Here is a 20,376-nt window from a genome sequence, read left to right on the forward strand (position 1 = left end):
AATTGACCAAGACTAAGTAGGTTGTGCTTCATCTTTGGTACATAAAGTACATTGGAAATGTAGGATTGTTTGCCATCTTGTCTCTGAATCATAACTTGCCCAACACCTTCTGCAGTTACTGAGCTTTGGTCTGCAAAATTGACCCTACTCTTAGTAGATTCATCCAGAGATGTGAACCAGTCTCTTCTCCCTGACATATGGTTGGAGCATCCTGTGTCAAGGTACCAAAAATCAACTTTTTCATGATTTGTTTGATCCTTTCTGGTCGTGGCCATCAATAGGCAATATTCTTCATCTGATTCTTGATTATTATGAGCCAAACCAGCTTCCTCTTCTCTACTATTTGTCCATCTATTCATTTTGCATTCAGAAGCAAAATGACCATAATTTCTGCATTTGTAGCATTGCAGTCTCTTCTTGTCAAACTTCTTTCTGCCATCTGCAGTCTTAGTAGACCCTTTTGAGTCAATTTCCTTCCCTGATTTCCATTGAGTATCAGGTTTTCTTGCTGTGAGTCCTTGTTCATTAGACCTCCACTTGTTATTGCTTCTCTTACTCCACTGGTTTTGAGGCTTCTTGGTGAATCTAGCTTGTAATGCTTGATCACCAAGCTTCTCTGGATTTCTTTCCTTCAATCTCAACTCATGAGATTCTAGAGATGCTTGTAACTCCTCAATCTTGAGTTCTTCCAAGTTCTTGGATTCCTCAATTGCAACAACTATGTGATCATATTTGCAAGTGAGTGTTCTAAGCACCTTCTCCACTAGGCTCTTCTCCTTCAGTACTTTGCCACATGACCTCATTTGGTTAGAAAGAGCCAAAATCTTGGTCATGTACTCAGCAACTGAGTCACCATCTTCCATTTGCAGGAGCTCATATTGCCTTCTGAGCTGCTGCAATTTAACCTTCTTGATCTTGGCCATTCCTTCATAGCTCTTTTCTAGAGAATCCCAAGCTTGTTTAGCAGTTTCAGCAGCATTGATCTTCTCATAATTGGCTCCATCAACACATTGATGCAAAAGAAAGAGAGCTTTGCAATCTCTCTTTTTTGCTTCTTTGTAGATTGTCTTCTGAGCTTCAGTGGCCCCTTCCCCAATCTCTTGATAGCCATGTTGGACAACTTCAAACACTTCTTGAAAACCAAAGATGGCCTTCATTTGATTCCTCCAACGATCATAATTCTTGCCATCCAAGATGGGAAGTGTCAATGAGAATCCTCCATTGCTTGTCATCCTTGCTATTCTTTGCTGCTGTTGATCACGGAAATGCACACCCACACAGGTCCCTCAGGAAGATTCACACAGAATCCACACGCACAAAGCAACTGATACCACTGTTTGAATCAGAGTGAAAAACAGAGAAGGTATGGCAGAGAAGAAGAAGAAAGAACAGAATGGAATTGAGGAGAGATTGAGAGGTAATTTCAATGAATAATAGTGTTGTATATTGATCAAAGAGAGGAGAAGAATTCTTAGTTTTTACAATGCAAGTGCCTTACTATTTATAGCAATGATTAACTAACTAACAACCTAAAAATAGTAAGTTCCATTAACCAACAAAACTGAATTACAAATTCACCAAGAATTAACAATATAATTCTTAATCATTTTTTGTATTTTGATGGTGATCTCCTTTGAATATCAATGATGGTTAATTTGAATTATAACATTGTTATTGATGTAAGTCTGAACACAATGATTTCCTAATTGCCCTATTAATAATTAAAAATATATTTATACAAAATAAGTTTCACCAATTCATAATGTTTAATAAGTAATTAGGATAAATAATTGATCATAGTGAATATTTACAAAGGCATAAAATTTAAATGAGGTTTAAGTATTTTTCCCTAAATTTTATATTGATGATCAAATGGGTGAGAATATTTGAATATTGATTCATCCATTTAATTAGGTTTTAATTAACTAACTTGTATGTTGGTTAAACCAAACAAAATTATAATTTATTGATGTATGGGTAATTGAGTAGTTTGTAAATAAATTTATTTGGGTAAACTAGCTAGTTTACCCAAATAGAATCATAATATAAATAAATTTGTTAATCAAGATATTTTTATTTACTCAAATAATTTAATTTTATTAATGAGTGATAAAAAAATTAAATTATATACAATTATTTATAAATTTAATCATTTTTCCATATTTTTTTAATTCAATTGAAATCAGTGTTGTTAGAACCGAACGGTCCGACCAGTCTGACCGCTGACCGGACTTGAAAACGGCTCTGGTTTGCCATCTTAACCGAATGAGAGTTAGACCACTTTGAACTGGAGAAAACCCGGTCTGACTGTGTTAAACCCGGTTAAACCGGATTAACCCGGGAAGTAAACCGGATTAACTCAGGAAGTAAACCGAACGGCTCACTTAAAAATAAAAAATGGGACAATGTTCTAATATTTTGTTTTATTAGGGACCAAAAAAGATAAAGAGGTATTATTTCAATATAATTATACATAATTATTAATTATATAAAGTTTTACATTTATATATAACTATATATTTATAAACAAAAATTATTAATTATGTACGAAATCATTCGGTCAGACCGGACAGTTTAGCCGTTTAAACTGGTTAAACCTAATACGGAACCTCTGCCGGTTTGACGTCCGACGCGGGTTTCATAACATTGATTCAAACTAACTACTACAATGACTTTATAAAAAGAATAGGAGGGAATAGTAGATATATCCCATTATTATTGGTATAATCAAGAGTATTCATACACCTTATGGTATTCCTAACACACATTTAAATATATCATACATTCCAAAAGAACTTTAGGAGCATTATCCATTTTGTAGAAAGATCTTTCTCTTACGTTCTAATTTTTTTCCTTTTTAATATACAAAAGTTACTCCCGAAAGGTATCGCTCTCATATAAATAACATTATTGTCCTCATTTATCTTTTCCATTACCCCACCCTCCAACCTTCCTCGTGATATGTTTATTTTGGAGTGTTTTAACATGCAAATGCTTCTTCTTAAATGCGCATTTAATGTTGTATTCATCTTTGTTCCTTGGCCACTTTAGCTTTTCTCTCTTGTTTTGATGCACAATTTATCTCTTCTTCTTATACCCGATTTATCTTCATACATATACTTTAATTCACACTTCATTTTCTCACCTTTTTCATAGAGAACACGCCAGCTTCACCAATTTAACTCAAACACATCCACATTATCATTATCGAGCATACATACATATTGTTTTCTGTATTTTTATCATTAAAATATTGAATATTTTATATATATAAATATCAGAAGTGCATTTCATATGGTCGAACTAAAAATGATAAAGTAGTAGTTTTAGAGAAATAATATGAAAAGGTACTTTATGATATAATAAAATTGTAGTAATAAATTGTCCCCGAAGTCTTGGAGAGTATAGACCAATTTATCTTGTTGGGTGCATCTATAAAATCATATCAAAATTGTTGGCAGCAAGACTTAAAGGGGTTATGCACTAGATTATTTCTGAATGTGAATTTACTTTTATTGGAGGAAGAATTTATTTTGAAAGGAGTTGGTATTGCTAATGAGATAATTGATCAAGCAAAGAAGAAGAAGAAGGTGATTACTTTATTTTTAAAGTGGATTTAAAAAAACTTATGATTCAGTAAATTGGGACTTCATACTATAATATCTTCTACTGTAATAAATGGAGGGCCTGAATTACAAATTGCTAATAATCTTCTACTGTCTCTATTCTAGTTAATGATAATCTAAGCCAAGAATTCACAATGGGACGAGGTTTAAGACAAGGAGATCTGATGGCATTATTCTTATTATTAATAGTTGGTAAAGGTCTTGGTGGTATCATAAGAGAAGCGGTGATGAAAATATCTTCAAAGGGTACAAGGTTGGTAAAGACTAAGGAGGGTGTCGTTATCTCGCATCTCTAATATATAGATTTATGTTGCTCATAGGAGAAAGTGATGATCATAATATAATGACACTTAAAAGTATCTTAAAATGCTTTGAGTTGGATTTTGGTCTGTAAACTAATTTCCACAAAAGCAACTTCATCGGAATTACATCAGAGCAAGACTTTGTAGAGAAGGCGATAGAGAAGCTCAACTATAAAATTGGTTTGATCCCTTAAATTCTTAGGAATATCAGATGGTGCTAATCACAAAAGGCTCTTCATATGGTCCTCTGTTATTGATATCTTTGAAAAAATTCGCTCTTTCGAAACATAAGTTCATCTCCTTTGGTGACCGTGTAAATCTCCTTCAGTCGGTACTATGTTCTTTACCTATCTATTTTCTTTCTTTTTTTTAGCTCCAAATTATGTTATTTCTGAAATGGACAAAATTCAAATAAGGTTCCTTTGGGGTATGAGAGAGGAGAGAAGAAAAATTAATTGGATGAGCTGGAAGAGAGTTTGTGGGCCAAAAGAGAATGATCGTTTAGGAATTAAAAATTTGAGCATGTTCAATTTGTCCTTTTTAGGTAAATGGGGGTGTAGGTTGATTAATGATATAGATTCTTTATGGGTTAAAGTTTTAATTTCTAGATACATGGATGAGTTTATATAGAGTGGGAGACCTAATGATTATGAGTGTTTTCATAGGGGTTCATCCTGATGAAGAGAGTTATGTAATCTTGCTCAAACTAGGAAGGGAGTTGGTAGATGATGGTTCGTTAAGGCCTTGTTTGGGAGTGGAGTTTTGGAGGGGAAGGGATGACTTTGGAAATCCTTCCCCTTGTTTGGGAGTTGGATCAAGGAGAAGGGAAGGTTTTGGAGGGTTTCTCAAACCCACCAAAACCCTCCATGTGTCTATTTTTAAAATTCCCCCAATTTGGGGTTTTTTAGAGATAAAATGTCAAAATAACTAAATATGTTTAGTAATAATATATAATTACATATTATTTTCCATTTCTCATTGTAAATTAAATTTTTAAGGGAAAATAAAAAATATTCTTACATTGTCATTAGTTTATCCTCCTTCATCTAAATTTCATACTCCCATACAAGGGAGAAGATTTCCTTCCTTTCCCCTTCCCTTCCTCCCCCTTCCTAACCCTTTAATCCCTCTCATTCCCTTTCCCTCCTAACTCCCAAACAAAGTCTAAGGGTATTAAAAAGGGACTAGGCTAGGGGAATAATATTATGTTTTGGAAGATTAATGGGTAGGAGGGACCTACTTAAAATTCTTTTCCAAGACTATTTCAAGTAACTTTGGATAAAGATGCAATGGTAAGCTGATCGGGAGGAATGGAGGAGTGGTGCTTGATCCTGGAATATAAAATGGAGAAGGAGTTAATACAATTTTGAGAAAGAGGAATATGAAGTTTTGTAAAAATGCATGTGTTACTACAAAACGAGGATGGAAATAACGACAATGACTACTTCAAGAGGATATGGTCATGTTCCAACAAAGATAAAATGTTTAGCGTGGAAATTAGCCATGAATGGAGTACCTACAAAGTCGAACCTGGTAAGAAGAGATGTGAGTATCTCAACACGACATGTTTTATGTGGAGAGTAGGATGAATTAGTGAGCCACCTGTTTTTCTCTTGTTCAAAATCTTATAGTGTGTGGCAAAAATTATATTCTCGGTTTAACCTTAACTCTGTTATACATAATTAAGTTAACATCAACTTCTCAATTCATTATGACAAGGTGCAAATAGATAGAAAGACGAAGTAGAACTGGATTTCTCTTTGGTTTGTAACTATTTGAACTTTATGGCATATTACAAATAAGATTTTTTTTTAGAACACAAGATTTCACATATATGTCATGCTAGAGTTAGTTTTTTTGAATTCTTGGAGCCTTCTAAAAACAAGATATATTGATTTTATTTTCTCATATGTAGAATGAGTGTTAAACCTATCGACATGTATTCGTTTATGTTAATTATCTAAACACTATACATGAATATGAGTACTACTAATTTTCCTAAATTTATTTTTAATAAAATTTTATTCACAGATAAAAAGAAATTATAGTAGGGAATACTTTATAAGAAAGTTTTGCAATTTAGATATTCCTATCCGACTTCTATAAAATTGTCTTTGTAAAAAAATGTATGTAACTCAAATTTGAAAGTATGAGAAGTGATTCACTTACTTTAAGAGTGAGTTTTTTAAACTTATTCCTCGTCCTAGCTATCAATTCTAGGAAAATGCAATGATTTTAATTAGTGGGTAGATCTAAATCATTAGATATTCATAGAATTGATGGTTGAGATGGGGAGTCAGTTTAAAAAACTTAATCTTAAAATAAGTGAATCCTCACTCTAAAAATATACTACATAATATAATCAAATTATAGTAATAACAATCTATTGGTACATAATCATATAAATTAAAATTAACAACATCAACGAAGAACAAAAGGAAACGATCATCAACTGAGAAAAAGTTAAATACTAAAAAGTATAAATTTAATTTATTTGCTAAATAGTTGGAGAAACTATACAACTCAGATAAAAAGGCCTATGCCCCAAACCTCATTCTGGCCTTTCTCACCGACGCACACCAAAAGAAGAGTGACAAGAGTAAAACCTAAAATAATTTCTTTTTTTTTTGGTACTACCGAGCATATTTTTCACTCTTTGAGTAAGGACTTAATTTCTTTTGGAGTGTGGCTGCCTCTCCCAACAAATATCGCTATCAGGAATCGAATTATTGACCTTTTAATTATCCTAATGGTCTAACAGTGTCTTATACTACTAGACTAACAACTTTTTAGGGTTTGATGGGCAAATTTGTCATTCAAAACCCATTGAAGTTGAAGATAAGTACCAAATGGCATATTTGATATTTCACTTGAAATCGTAGTCTTTTCTAGTAACATAGCATCCATATAAGGCCATATCCAATTCCCATATTGCTTCATTGCTATGCTCATTCCACTTTCTCATATCTTAATCCCAAAACTTGCATAGTTTCATAACAATGAAGGGAAGTTTCATTTTTCTCTTGGTGCTTTTGTGTGCCACCTTTCATGTCTCCTTCTCCTTCATAGATGGTAATACAATAATTCTATATTCTCTTACAATATTTTTCTACTAATCTTTGTATTTATTTCATTCAAAAGTGAGTGTTTTTTTTACTTATAGTACTAAGATTAGTCAAGTGTAAGTGAGATATATGTGCAAATGTAATGTATATAAATTACCTAGGTAATAGTTTTATATGCTTCATTAACACTTCAATGTTCTTCATCAACACTCCTTTCATATAGCCAAAAAAGTGTGTAGAAGTAATCTCTTTGGGTTCTTTATGTGCATAAGTGAGTCTTGTTGGATATTTGAATATTGTATATTATTGTCATAGACATTATCTTCATTTTCATCTACTTTGCATATAGATATTTTAACAATGCATTAAAAAGTATGGCAAGAATACCATATAATATCATTTTTTTTAATTCAGCAATCATTTTTTTAATTCAGCAATCATTTTTTTGTACATATATACATGTAGTCTCACCAATTCCAAAGATGGAGAGTTTGTGTATTACAAATTTCAAATGACAATGATTATCATCATGGTTTAACTTTTGAAGGGGAGATACAAATAAACTGAAACAAGAATACTCTAATGATTATCAAAATTTGGATTATATGTAATGTCCTCTCATTTTTTGTATATATTAGAATACATGCATAAAAGCATTAAAAAATAAATTTATCTAATGCCCAATATATACAACATATTTATTTATTTTCAGTTTTATGCATGTATTTTTAATATATAGCAAAAAGCCATGGAAAATTACATGATATCCATGTTTTTTGGTACATGAAATCCATGTTTTGATAAATTTTATAATCATCACACACTATTCTTATATTACGAAAAAATGTATGCATTGATCTTTCATGGATCATCTATCATTCATATTTAATTATTATTAACTCTTCAAAAATATAATACAAATAAATAATATCTAATATATCAATTATATATAATTTCTACATATTACAAATATTAAATTATTATCTAGGAGTGTATTTGTATCTTCCCTTGTATTACATTGAATTATATATGGGTTAATAGCCTGTACAATAGTGACTTGAGTGTGTGACAGCTTTGAATTATGTTATTATTTTTATCTTTGGATTTGGGTCCACATTTATAGAGAATGTACAATCAATGCAGAAAACTCTGAAAATTCACATGGCCTTGTGTTCTTTATAATCAAAATAGCAAGTGCCTAATTTTGGCACTTTCCTAGTAGTAATGGATTGTCATTAGAATGCATTTGAAATTGGATTTGAGTATTCAAATCTATGTTGTTGATTTGCTAAATGGTTCAATGAAATCTTATTTGGTTTGATATAACATCTATTTTATAATATATTTAATATATGTAAAAAAAAGTGTATAAATTTAATTTAATAGACTTCTCCTCTAAAATAATAATGTCAAATTTAACCTCACGTTATTAATAAGTTGTTGGTTTAATAGTCTAAAGTCGGCTAGATTCTCATAAAAATATGCATGATTTCATGGGAGTTGAAATATATGAAACTTTAATATAATGTTCTGTATCTTGTTAAATGCTTTGTATCAAATGAATTATAAATTTATTATTGTTAAATTAATTGAAAAGATCATATACTATTCAATGAAATTTATTATTGTACCTAGCTCTAACACAAAAAAATTGATGCACAGGACTAGTAGCAAATGGAAATTTTGAGTTGGGACCAAAGCCATCTGACCTAAAAGGCACGGTGGTGATCGGCGGCCGCCACGCGATACCGGAGTGGGAGATCTCGGGCTATGTCGAGTACATAAAATCAGGTCAAAAACAAGGTGACATGTTACTAGTAGTTCCTGAAGGAGCTTATGCTGTGAGGCTTGGTAATGAAGCATCAATTAAGCAAAAAATAAAAGTGATTAAGGGAATGTATTATTCTATCACATTTATGGTAGCAAGAACATGTGCACAAGAAGAAAAAATAAATATTTCTGTGGCTCCAGATTATGGAGTTATACCAATACAAACAGTATATAATAGTTATGGCTGGGATCCAATTGCTTATGGATTTAAAGCTGATTATGAAGAAGTGATTATGGTTATACATAACCCTGGAATTGAAGAGGATCCAGCATGTGGTCCACTCATTGATTCTATTGCTCTAAGAACTCTTTACCCTCCTAGACCAACCAATAGTAAGTTCATTTCAACACTTTTTTTTTATCAGTTTTTTCTCGTATCAGGTGATAAAAAAATTTTATCATTAAAATTATGACATGATTTTTTTAGTTTTTAGAAATATTTATGTAGAAAATGGTTGAATAGGACATATATTATAACTTTAGTGGTTGAAAAACATAATTTATCTCATTATATGATGAGATATTTTATTCTGATGAATATTCATTATGGGTTAGGTAAATAAAATTTTAATTCACTAAATAATTTTAAAGAAATGCATGTTTAAAGGTATTTGTAGCTTAGCTTATTTTATTAACTATTCAATTAGTTTATTTAACTAAAAATTAGCTAACTTTTGATGTTAGGTGAAGGAGGGGCTTATCAAAAATGTCAAATAACTTATCAACTAATCTTATCATATAATTTATATTCAATTAGCTAGTTCTTAAAATTTAGTTTTCACCCTTTGGTCTAAAATCATCTAACTTATAACCTTTCAATTAACTTATTACTAAATGATTTTGTGAAAGAGATGTCTAACTCACCAAGCTTTATCCTAAGTTCATCAATATTTTTTTTTAAGTAAATAACACTTTTGCCATGAAAATGTTTTTAATTATTTTTATAATTAAGTTAGGAAGTTGTAGAAATTCACTTGTGTTTATACTTATTATTTTTTTAATGTAACAATTTAATTTACACTAGTAAGGAACGAATTAGAATGATTCCAAAATGCTAATTTAGTCCTTTCATATTTTGCCAAATAGTCACATTTTGTTTGATTTAATATGTAATGTTCATTAAAATCACTCCTAACATAGCTATTAATTAGAACACTTAATCAAAGAAAAACACACAACAACATAAACTAAAACACATAATAACAAAGCTGAATTAATAAGAGAGAGGGCAACTAAGTTTTTTTCATAAGCAACATATCACCTTATCCTATTAGTAAGAAATTAATCATTTCATAAGTCTGATTATCTGTTTTAATAAGTTTTGCCATCAAAAATCGAATTTTTGACTTTTGACCTAATATGATATCTAAAACTCTAATAAGACTTTATATCATTATAAAGATAATTAATTAAATACTATAATATTGTCATGTTAATGCATAGAGATATGTGGAAATTAAACTAGTGGATATGGTCCCATATTCTTAGTTCCCAATAGAGGTAGGTAGGGTGTTACCATCATCATATTCATGAAATACAATAATGCATATCATCCTTCTCAATATACCAATATATAATGGATATTTTATCTTTAACCCCTATATGGTATGGAACCAAGCATGCAATGAATATTGACTATCCACTTTATTTATTTAGTTAGGTAGCTATTTATGTACAATGTAGTTTATAACTTTCTTCTATCAATTTAGAATTTCATAGCCACTTTATTTTACTATTAAATTGACTCATTAATAGCTTCAAATAAATGATTTCATTTCTATATGTCTTCAAATAAATGGTTTCACAGCAGCTATATATTCTTAATTTTTATCTACAATGTATTCAAATTCATACAACCCTTCAATTTTAAATTTTATATATATTACTAGTATATTTATTGAAAGGTCAAAATCTTTTAGTACTATTTATACATGTTTATTTACATTTTGGATATATTGAAGTAGTTTGTTACACTATCTATTAAGTTTGTTTCATATAATAATATAATATGCATATACAATCCAATTCCTAATAAAAGAGAAAATCTAACAAAAGTAGTATGAGAAATGATTAAGAAAAACTTATAGATTAATGTTTGATGAATATAATTTTTTATACAACCAAAGGTATTCTATCATCCTTTTATAAGTAAGAAACTCATCCATTTTGAGGTGTGAGTGTTTCTCTCAACAAGTAATATTTCGAGTAGTCCAACTCTTGACATTTTAATCTATTTGGGGATGCAGATGAATCTTACACCATTATACTAATATTTTGTTAGTTGATGAATAGAGCAGTATGATGTCATTCAATCTATATAACTGATCTCACATAGTAGGATAAAATATGATTGTTATTGTTGCCATGTATAGTACTTAAATTTTCATTTACTTACAAGTGTTTAGTCTTCACCACTCTATGATAAAATTCCAACTCTACTTGAAAATTATATACATCATGTTGCAAGAATGATATTCTATTTTACCATCAGATTTTTATGTTGTCATTGCATCATACATCGTTCATATTTACACTTAGAATATATAAATATTACATTGTATATATTCTAATAATGTAAGTATATATCTAACTCCACATTCAGAGAATATATTAAAGAATGGTGGATTTGAAGAAGGACCATATATATTTCCAAACACATCATGGGGTGTTCTTATCCCACCCAACATTGAAGATAATCATTCTCCTCTCCCAGCATGGAAGGTTGAATCCCTCAAAGCAGTGAAATACATTGATTCACAACATTACTCAGTTCCTGAAGGAACAAGAGCAGTGGAACTTGTAGCTGGAAAGGAAAGTGCAATAGCACAAGTAGCTAGAACTATTCCTGGAAAAACCTATGTACTTTCATTTTCTGTTGGAGATGCTAATAATTCTTGTGAAGGGTCTATGATTGTTGAAGCATTTGCAGGCAAATATACTATTAAAGTGCCTTATGAGTCTAAAGGAAAAGGTGGCTTTAAACGTGCTGCCCTAAAGTTTGTGGCTTTTGGACCAAAAACTAGGATCATGTTCCTTAGTACTTTCTACACTATGAGGAGTGATGATTTCTCTTCTTTGTGTGGACCTGTGGTTGATGATGTTAAGTTGCTAAGTCTACGTAAGCCATAAGATCAAGATATATAGAATGGGGGTTCAGCTGTCCCGAAATTGTGTCCACAACTCTATCCTATTCGATTAGATTATGACATTTATTAAAGAAATAATAAGTAGTATATATGAAGCAAAGTTTAAATTGCATGTTAGTTTTTATTATGTGTGAAAATCCGATCAATGAGACAGGGTTGGAAATACAATTTAAGGATAATTGATCTCCATTCCAAAATATATTGGGTTGTGTAAAAAAATACATTATTGTAGTGGGACTGATATATAACTCTTGATCAATGAATCACATTTAAATTATTAATATATATTAAACTTGGTTAATATATATTATCAATGATTTAAATGTGATTAAGATTGTTGATCATAAATCATGATATAGTTTTTCATCTTATGGGTGTGAGCTAATAAATCATGGTATTAGATTGGGGTTGAGTTATGGTATGGTCTTTAAGGAGAGAAAAATATATTATTATGGTTACTAGCCTTTGATTTTATGTATTATTGGGAGAGTGAAAACATTTATATTGTTATTGTGGGACACAATGCAAGAGATACCATGTATGATTTTTCATATTTGTATTAAAGTGTGTATATCATATAATGTTATGATTTTTCATTTACTTGTTGTAATTTTCTCTTCTAGTTTTGATGCAAATGATGTTGAATCTAGTCTTTCTTAATATAATACATTTTCCAAGTACATGTCTATTTTCCATCACGTAGCTTAGAATAATCTTTTTCAAGGTATAGATTAGTAAAGTGAGTTTAATTTTTATTAACAAAATCTTTTCCAAACCCCTAATATCATCCTATTTAGAAGCCAACTATTACTAAATTAAGAGGTCTCAAGTTGTTTAAATTAGTTACTTCCTCGATTTAAAAAATATAATAATATATTTAAGTTAGCACTTATCACAAGAAATTAATTAATCTAAAAAAAACGTTTTGACAAAAATATATATTTAATCAAAGCAATTTATAGTGAAAAATTCATCAAATATTTATGAGAATCTTATTTTCTCCTTTAAAAAAATAAGAATTTATTATTCTCAAAATGTGGATATAAGGATACAAAGTACAAAACTTCTATTGAGAAACGAAAAACATTTTATTACATAAAAAGCGAAAATGTAATAATTTTTCTAATACTTCTCACTCTCTTATCTATCTTTCACAAAACTAAAATGAATGGAAAATGTTATTACTAGAATAAGTTAAGACAATACATGTCAAACTTGAATGTGGTAATAGTTGTGGAGTTGTTGCAGTGATTTATTGAAAGACAATGCATTTAAGTGCAGTCAATAAAAACCTGTTCACCTTGTCTGCTATTTTGTTTAGCTAAAATTGAAGCTTGAGTTCCATGTCTTATGCTTCTTAACCATGAATGACCCTTGGAAAAGACAAAAACCTTATATTAACATGACACAAACACAACCTTGTAATCATTTCTTAAAACAAAACCATTCATCTAATTCTTCATGGAACAAAACATTAATGATTTTGCTATACTTGAAACAAAACATGTGACTTCTGTTTCTATAAATAAAAATCTATTGAGAATTGAGAGGGAATACAATAGAAATATGGAACTCACAAGTTCAACAAGATAATCCTGTTTTTCGTGGATATGCACAAGTGATTAAGGTTGTGTACATCTATCTTTCTCATACCTCACTAAGTAAAAGTCTCGTGAATTGGGCCGCCCTTTACGCAATGAGTGAAATTTTATTTAGCCAAATTAACATAACAAACTTCTGGTCCAGAGACTCCATTTGAAAATATGCAATAACATTCATACCGAAAGGAGGAAAAATAACAAAAGAATTTGTTCCAAGAACTAAACTTTTAAAATGGTTAAGAACATACAGAACTAAACTACACATAGGAGGAGATGCACTCATAACTTCAATTTTGCATTCATCATAGTTCACACAATTCACCTTGGAACCTGTTGGCCATAATCAAATGTAAGTGTCACTAAAATGGTAAAATTCTAAAACACTTAAAAATAATAAGGAAACAGAATCTTGTGAAGAATATTGCAATCATCATATTCATACCAATACATAATTCTTCTCTGAAATTGAGGACATTCACATTAGCTTTGGAATTGTTCTCACTTGCTGGAACAGTTACCCAAATTCTCATGGTCATCATCATTGCCTTTGGAATCAGCGCACGGGGTCAATGGTGGGAAAGAAGGTACAGCTTTCAGTATAAATTTCCTGCCACTTTTCAAGCCACCACCTGAGGAGCTTAACCCAAGTCCGCGTAGATGACTATGACCATGGGGAGGAGAAACTCGCTTTTGGTTCGGCGAATTTGCTTTCACAGGGTTAGTGGGAGTTGAAACTTCCTTCAATATATCAGGTGTTTCATCTTCTAGGATGTCAAAGAGTCTTCTGCTATCTGATTCAAGAGACTGGTCTACATATTTTGTTTCACTTATTCTGGTCCTTGGGGTATTTGGTGAACTGCGCCAACGAAGAGAACCACCAGATAAGTGGCGAATCGGAGCATGGGAGAGTCGCGATTGTGGAATATCTGCCGATTCTTTTGTTATAGCAGAGAATGAAATTGGCTCGGGAGGATATGATGAGACAGGAGTAAGTACATCTGCAGCTGAATTACATGTGGGTGATAATTGATCCATTTGCCATTCATAGGAGTCAATTTCTGGATGTGAGTCTGGCACAGGTTTTGTGTATTTTTTATGAGATGGGATCATATTGACATCAGCAGATTCAGGGGATGGTAGATATTTTCCAGAAAGAAGTCGGGATTTTGCAGCCTCCTTTCCCTGGCTGGACAAATAGACAAGTCAAATCACACAAAAGTAACAATGTCAGCGAATTTTTTATGAGGATTATAACATCTTATTCTATCAGGTATAGAAAGATTCGCAGTGAAAGTAATCTTACTCAGAGCATTGCAACGAGGGTGTTATTGGAGAGAGGCGGTGTAGGTCATACAACTCTGGCTTGCTTACCACCATGTCCAGTTTATCGTAAAATGTCTTATCCGATCCTTGTTCAACCACCCTTTCTTTGCTCAAAGCATGTTCAATTGGAACATAATCTGAAATTAACAAATGTGTAATACATGAACCAACATTCTAAGTTCCATATCCTAATGATCTTCATCCTCTTCCCCTTTGCTTTAGCATACAAGTAAATTCATAGTTATACATTATACAATGCTTAAATAATCAGTTGGTGAGATTTAATATTTCCTTCACCACACGCCCACCACCACCAAAAGTGCATGTGGTCTGGGTTGTGGTTCTTGAATCAGTTCTTGTCTCAATACTTATCCCGACAAGGACGACCATCGAGTAACAAGAGTACAAGACCTCTTAACATTGTCTAATAACAGCATACTTGGTACTTACTAAACAACAAACAAACAAGCCTTAATCCTACTAGTTTAAGTTAAATTTTATGGTGAAATAAGAATTAAAATATCTTAATTCATAAAATATAAATTCTAACCTTCTTTCCTGCCATAGGCATTTTTACATCCTTCACATCGACATCCACTGGAGCATCCAACATTAGCCTTTTTCAAATATGACGGAATATTATCAGAAACAGATCAAAATGGTGAAAGTTTAGAGCAATATAATGCTATATAATATACACAACCTGATAACATTCACAATATTTTTTCAGACACATTGACCTTTTGCAATTGCAACCTCTTTTATGCCTTGCCGATGATGGTGTCGTCAGATTTGCATCCTCCTACAGAGGGCAGATTAAGCTATCAATCCATTCTGAAACCAAATACATATGTACATAGTGAAATTTGAAGACTTCATACCATATTAGTTGAAGGAATATCAGTTGTGTGCTGTACAACTTTGGGAAGAAATGCAAGTGGATTGCGCGATTCAATTTGCCGCCTTGTCTCAAGAACAGTTTCTTGATATTCTTGTCTGTTTAAGCAGCCTTGGCAAGAACATGGGTCGGAGCAATAGATTCCAGCAGCAAAACAATCACAATAACTGCACGGAAATCAAATATTTTATATATATAAATGCTGCATATCAGATAAGGTGAGATACCAAAGTATAAATAAAAAATTACTTACAGCTTCAAACATTTACTCTTCTTACAGTTGCACCGTTTACAGCTATTCTCATCATTGGTGATTGATATTTTCTTCCTAAAAAGCATTTCAAAATTTGGTGATGCAACTAAACATGGAATAGAAATTATGGACTATGAGAAAGAACATGAACTGACTTTTTCTTGATGGGGCTAGATCGGTTGAACTCCTCAGAATTTCCAGCATCGGTGGGGCTTAGTTTCCTCTTACCATGGACACTTGCAGGGTTTACGGGAATAGGTTCTGCCAAGCTAGGAGACTCAGAGTTTAAGGAGTCAGCGGCTGTGGAGGCATCAATTTCATGGCTCTCATTTCCAGTGTCAATCGATGCTTGTCCGTCCATATTTGAAGAAATTAAGCATCTCTTCATGTTGTCCATTCTATGTAAGCTTATTAACAATGTGGATTTTATACCAGTAGTTGCGGCACAACCAGGTGGGATAGCATTTATGATGCTATTTAAATGCAACCCAATCCCTGATGGCTTTGCAATTCCGCTACATCGTTGAGGAAACAAAGAAGTAACGGGTTCGGAAAGCTTGACCATTTTCATTTTGCTTGAAGTTGCATTCAAGTTTGCATGAGAATTGTTGCTTCCAAGAGCAACTTCCCCAAATTGTAGACAACGTCTACGAATGCCGTGGTGCTTTAGAGTAGCCTACATTGATGATAATAATTATTGTATTGCGCAAAGAAAACATCGATAGACTCAAATAATGAATTCAACTTCCTAATGAAGCTTGCATTTCATTGTAGGTATTTAACTTCCATGATAAATTAGTCATTGTCAAAGCCCATAATGCCACAAGGCTGTACTAGTCTCATTCAACATCATTAAAACCCTTTAGCATGAAAATCATAAATTAAAAGTCCTATATCACAATATTTTACATGCTCAGAGATATAATGTGTGTGTATGTATGTATGTATACATGAAAGAAACTCAAGGATAAACTTAATAAGCATGAAAATGAAATACATTAAGAATCTCCTGTCATGATGCATGCATATCACCATAAATAAACTAGACCATACTAAAGCATTAGATCTCATGCATAGACTGGATAAAATAGTACGGATAATTGTTCTTGCAATTGGTGATAATTCAAAATATGGGCCAAAATAATGAAAAAGTAGATGCAAATTGAAGCCTATAATCATTGACCTTGACAACTGCTACTCATCAGATTAAAAGTACACAAAGAAAGATAAAGTGAAAAGACAGCAGAAATAAACACAAAAGTTAAGCACCTATCCTCAAAAGTTAACCATATATACCTCAAAATCACACAAGGGAGGACTATATGACAAACAAATAAAAAAGAAATATGATCTATACCTCAGAACCACATTGGGAGATGTTCTCTGTACTCACATGTGAGGTTGACACCATCTCATCACAATCTTCACATTCTTTGGCATCCTTCACAGGTTCAGGCATTGGCTCGGGTGTTTGATCACTATATTCCTGCAGTTCACTTCCTGCACACTGAAGCTTAAAAAATTGTGGGTCACTAATAAAATAACAAATAAGAAAGGCCAGAAGACATATAGATCAGACTAGTGATATCTATAAATTCTGATTGTGAGAACCTATGGTTACCTGGGCATGTGAATCGTGACGATATTGAGTCTCTAAAACATCTGCAGACAATTTCTGCTCTTCTACTTTTCCTGGTTCTTCAACACATGCTGGCTTTTCTTGATGAAACTTGTTAGATTCCTGTGACAAAAGCAAAGTTTGCTCTGCTCTATCACCAGGACCATCTTCACTACCATGTTTTAATGTTTCAATTGCATCATCAGACAGTTTGACATCTGGGTTGGCTGAATAGATTCGATCAATGTCCACGGGATCAGCCAAATATTCATCAACAGATGCCGAGGGACTGCAGTTTTGAGTGTTTGCATCATTCTTGATGACAACATCCGTCTGAGTGGTGTCTGTTGTAAAACTCCCGGGCAGCGACAGTTGAGAACGCAAATTGATGGAATCACCGGGAAGTTCATTAACAAGACTTTTGCCCCCATTGTCACTTTCAGATATGTCTGCACTGAGTGATTGAGTCCTAATATGGACAAATGTAGTCAACAAACAGCCATAAAAAAGGAAGGAAGAAAAAACACAATTCAAGTCACCAACCTTTCCAAGAACTTCGTTTCACTGTGACAGCTAATGCGTGGTGACATGAATACAATAGGTGGAGAACTGAGTCCAACAAAACCTTGTGTCATGTGACATGATTTGACAGGCTGTATTGGAGATAAATTGCTTATGAATTTGAGAAATGGTGATTCCTACAATTAAAAAGGACACATTTATTATTAGTCACATTGTAATTGAAATAATCTGAAGATACAATATAAGACAACTAACTAATCCTCTAGACATCTCCAGACACACAAAAAAGGTTCTAGAACCAAAAAATAATCAATGTTTGTGGCAAACAATCCTCTAATATTTATTTGGATACTGATGGTCTTATTTCTTTTCATTCATCACATTCACCTCACACAGTTCAATAAGAAAACATCGGTTCGTAAACTTTAGAGAGTAGGTAGAACTTTGTCAACAACAACAACCAAGCCTTAATCCAACTAGGTGGAGCCAATTACAGGATCAAACAAATTATAATTGATATAACCAACAGAAACGAGATAACACTTTCTAAACCTTTAAATATTTCTAACACTTAAACCGTAGAATTGAACAGAGTTCATTTGACATAAAACAAATTATAATTGATATAACCAACAGAAAAAATGATTTGCAAACCCAATAGAAAGCATTTGGAATTACAAAATCATTAAGGACTATAACACACAACACGGTTTGTGACTGAGGTGACTTCTTCATAAACAAACACCATTTCAAACAAGTTTCTTTGTTATTCCCAAGATCACAAACACAACTAAAATGTAACAGCATAACATACACAATACCAGACAATAAACTATTGAAAAAACACAAAGGTTACTTAAATATAATAAAAATGGCATCATAGTAAAGAAAAAATTGATAAAACTCCAAAATAATCCTAAACCCATTTCTATCCATAATCCAAGGTTTTAAATCTAGGTCACCAATAGTCTCTGCAACTGTATCACAATCCCAATTGTGGTCACATCAGTCACATTTTCCCACAATTGCAGTAAATGTACGAAACTAAAATTCATTTTCCACAACCACAAAAACAATTTAAAACCTAATTGAAATCTAACAAAACCAAAAGACACCAAATTAAACTGTTTTTTTTTCTTCTTTAGTTAAAAAATGTAATGATGAAGTGTAAAAAGAAAGATTAAAGTGGTGTGAGCAACGATTAACTAAAAAGCAATAATGAATAATGAGAAAAATAGAAATAAAAGAAATGAAAAGGGGAAGAAAAAGAGGAATGAAAAGTTACTTGAAGTTGAGGAGATTGAGAAGTATTGATACAAGAAGATTCTTCATCTTCATCTTTCTTCTTAATGCTACATGGTTCTGGAGAACAATCCATTCTCATTATTACAATTACTACAACAATTTTTCTTCAATTTATAAACCCTATTCCTATTATTATTACTCCCACAATGATATATGCTGCAACACACTCTCTTTTCTTCTTAATTCAATAAAACACACTCCATTTTCAATTTTTTATCCTTTCCTAGGGTTTTTTTATTACAAAAATAGTGAAATATTTATACCAAGATTTATATAATGATATCATTTTTCTCGGCTCAGATAAGATTACCTTCAATACAAAAATATCCGTAGGAAATCAAAAAAATATAATGTTACGATCTGGTCAATCATTTATATTACTTTTAATCAAACATCATAAAACATAAAATTGCAATAAAACTCATATAGTTTATTTTTCTGTACATATATTTTTTTTTTACCACCTAGGTTAATCAATAGAGTTTATATTGTTATGTATTATTAATATAAATATTTATAGGCCGTTTGTATCATATTATTGTGTACACTTTTTTATACTATTAAAGATATTATTTATCTTTTTTTAGTAATGAATTAATCACTTTTCAAGATGTGCGACTATCATTTCTAACGAGTGTCGTTCATAGGAATTGAACCTTTAACATTTTGATCATCATGTTGATCTAATTACATCACTAGACTAACATTTTATTAATTTTGTATTCTTACTTATATTATTTATGAGATTGACTAGAAATAAAGATTAATATATATCTGATAGATTAATAGTATAAAAAACTGGCTACATAAATATTATATTAAATTATATAATAATAATTTAGAATGATAAATAATATATTAATACCTAAAAGAACCTACATTGGTAT

At 31.6% G+C, this 20,376-nt stretch overlaps 2 protein-coding genes across 5 annotated transcripts; one reads left to right on the top strand and one right to left on the bottom strand.

The window, feature by feature from the left end:
• Positions 6,849 to 16,229, top strand: LOC109350724. Of its 2 annotated transcripts, XM_019591993.1 has the most exons (4): positions 6,849 to 7,000; positions 8,656 to 9,156; positions 11,426 to 11,974; positions 16,219 to 16,229. In XM_019591993.1, the coding sequence occupies exons 1-3, from the start codon at positions 6,928 to 6,930 to the stop codon at positions 11,950 to 11,952; spliced, it is 1,101 nt and encodes a 366-aa protein (XP_019447538.1). In that variant the 5' UTR covers positions 6,849 to 6,927; the 3' UTR covers positions 11,953 to 11,974; positions 16,219 to 16,229. The 2 variants fall into 2 exon arrangements, with proteins under 2 accessions (XP_019447538.1, XP_019447537.1); XM_019591992.1 differs by lacking the exon at positions 16,219 to 16,229 and having other exon boundaries at positions 11,426 to 12,035.
• LOC109350723 (protein tesmin/TSO1-like CXC 2) lies at positions 13,671 to 19,677 on the bottom strand. 3 transcript variants are annotated; one of them, XR_002108124.1, is made up of 12 exons: positions 19,470 to 19,677; positions 18,206 to 18,360; positions 17,666 to 18,131; positions 17,402 to 17,551; positions 16,200 to 16,720; positions 16,045 to 16,119; positions 15,775 to 15,958; positions 15,597 to 15,695; positions 15,444 to 15,510; positions 14,874 to 15,030; positions 14,013 to 14,756; positions 13,671 to 13,900 (listed from the first exon to the last, which is right to left on the bottom strand). XR_002108124.1 is itself a non-coding variant. In XM_019591991.1 (12 exons), exons 1-12 carry the CDS (start codon positions 19,566 to 19,568, stop codon positions 14,069 to 14,071), a joined length of 2,607 nt encoding a protein of 868 aa, XP_019447536.1. In that variant the 5' UTR covers positions 19,569 to 19,677; the 3' UTR covers positions 13,676 to 14,068. The 3 variants fall into 3 exon arrangements, 2 of the variants coding, with proteins under 2 accessions (XP_019447536.1, XP_019447535.1); XM_019591991.1 differs by having other exon boundaries at positions 13,676 to 14,756; positions 16,200 to 16,549; positions 16,604 to 16,720; XM_019591990.1 differs by having other exon boundaries at positions 13,676 to 14,756.

Source organism: Lupinus angustifolius, chromosome LG06, assembly GCF_001865875.1.
Source record: "Lupinus angustifolius cultivar Tanjil chromosome LG06, LupAngTanjil_v1.0, whole genome shotgun sequence".
Lineage (NCBI taxonomy): Eukaryota > Viridiplantae > Streptophyta > Magnoliopsida > Fabales > Fabaceae > Lupinus > Lupinus angustifolius.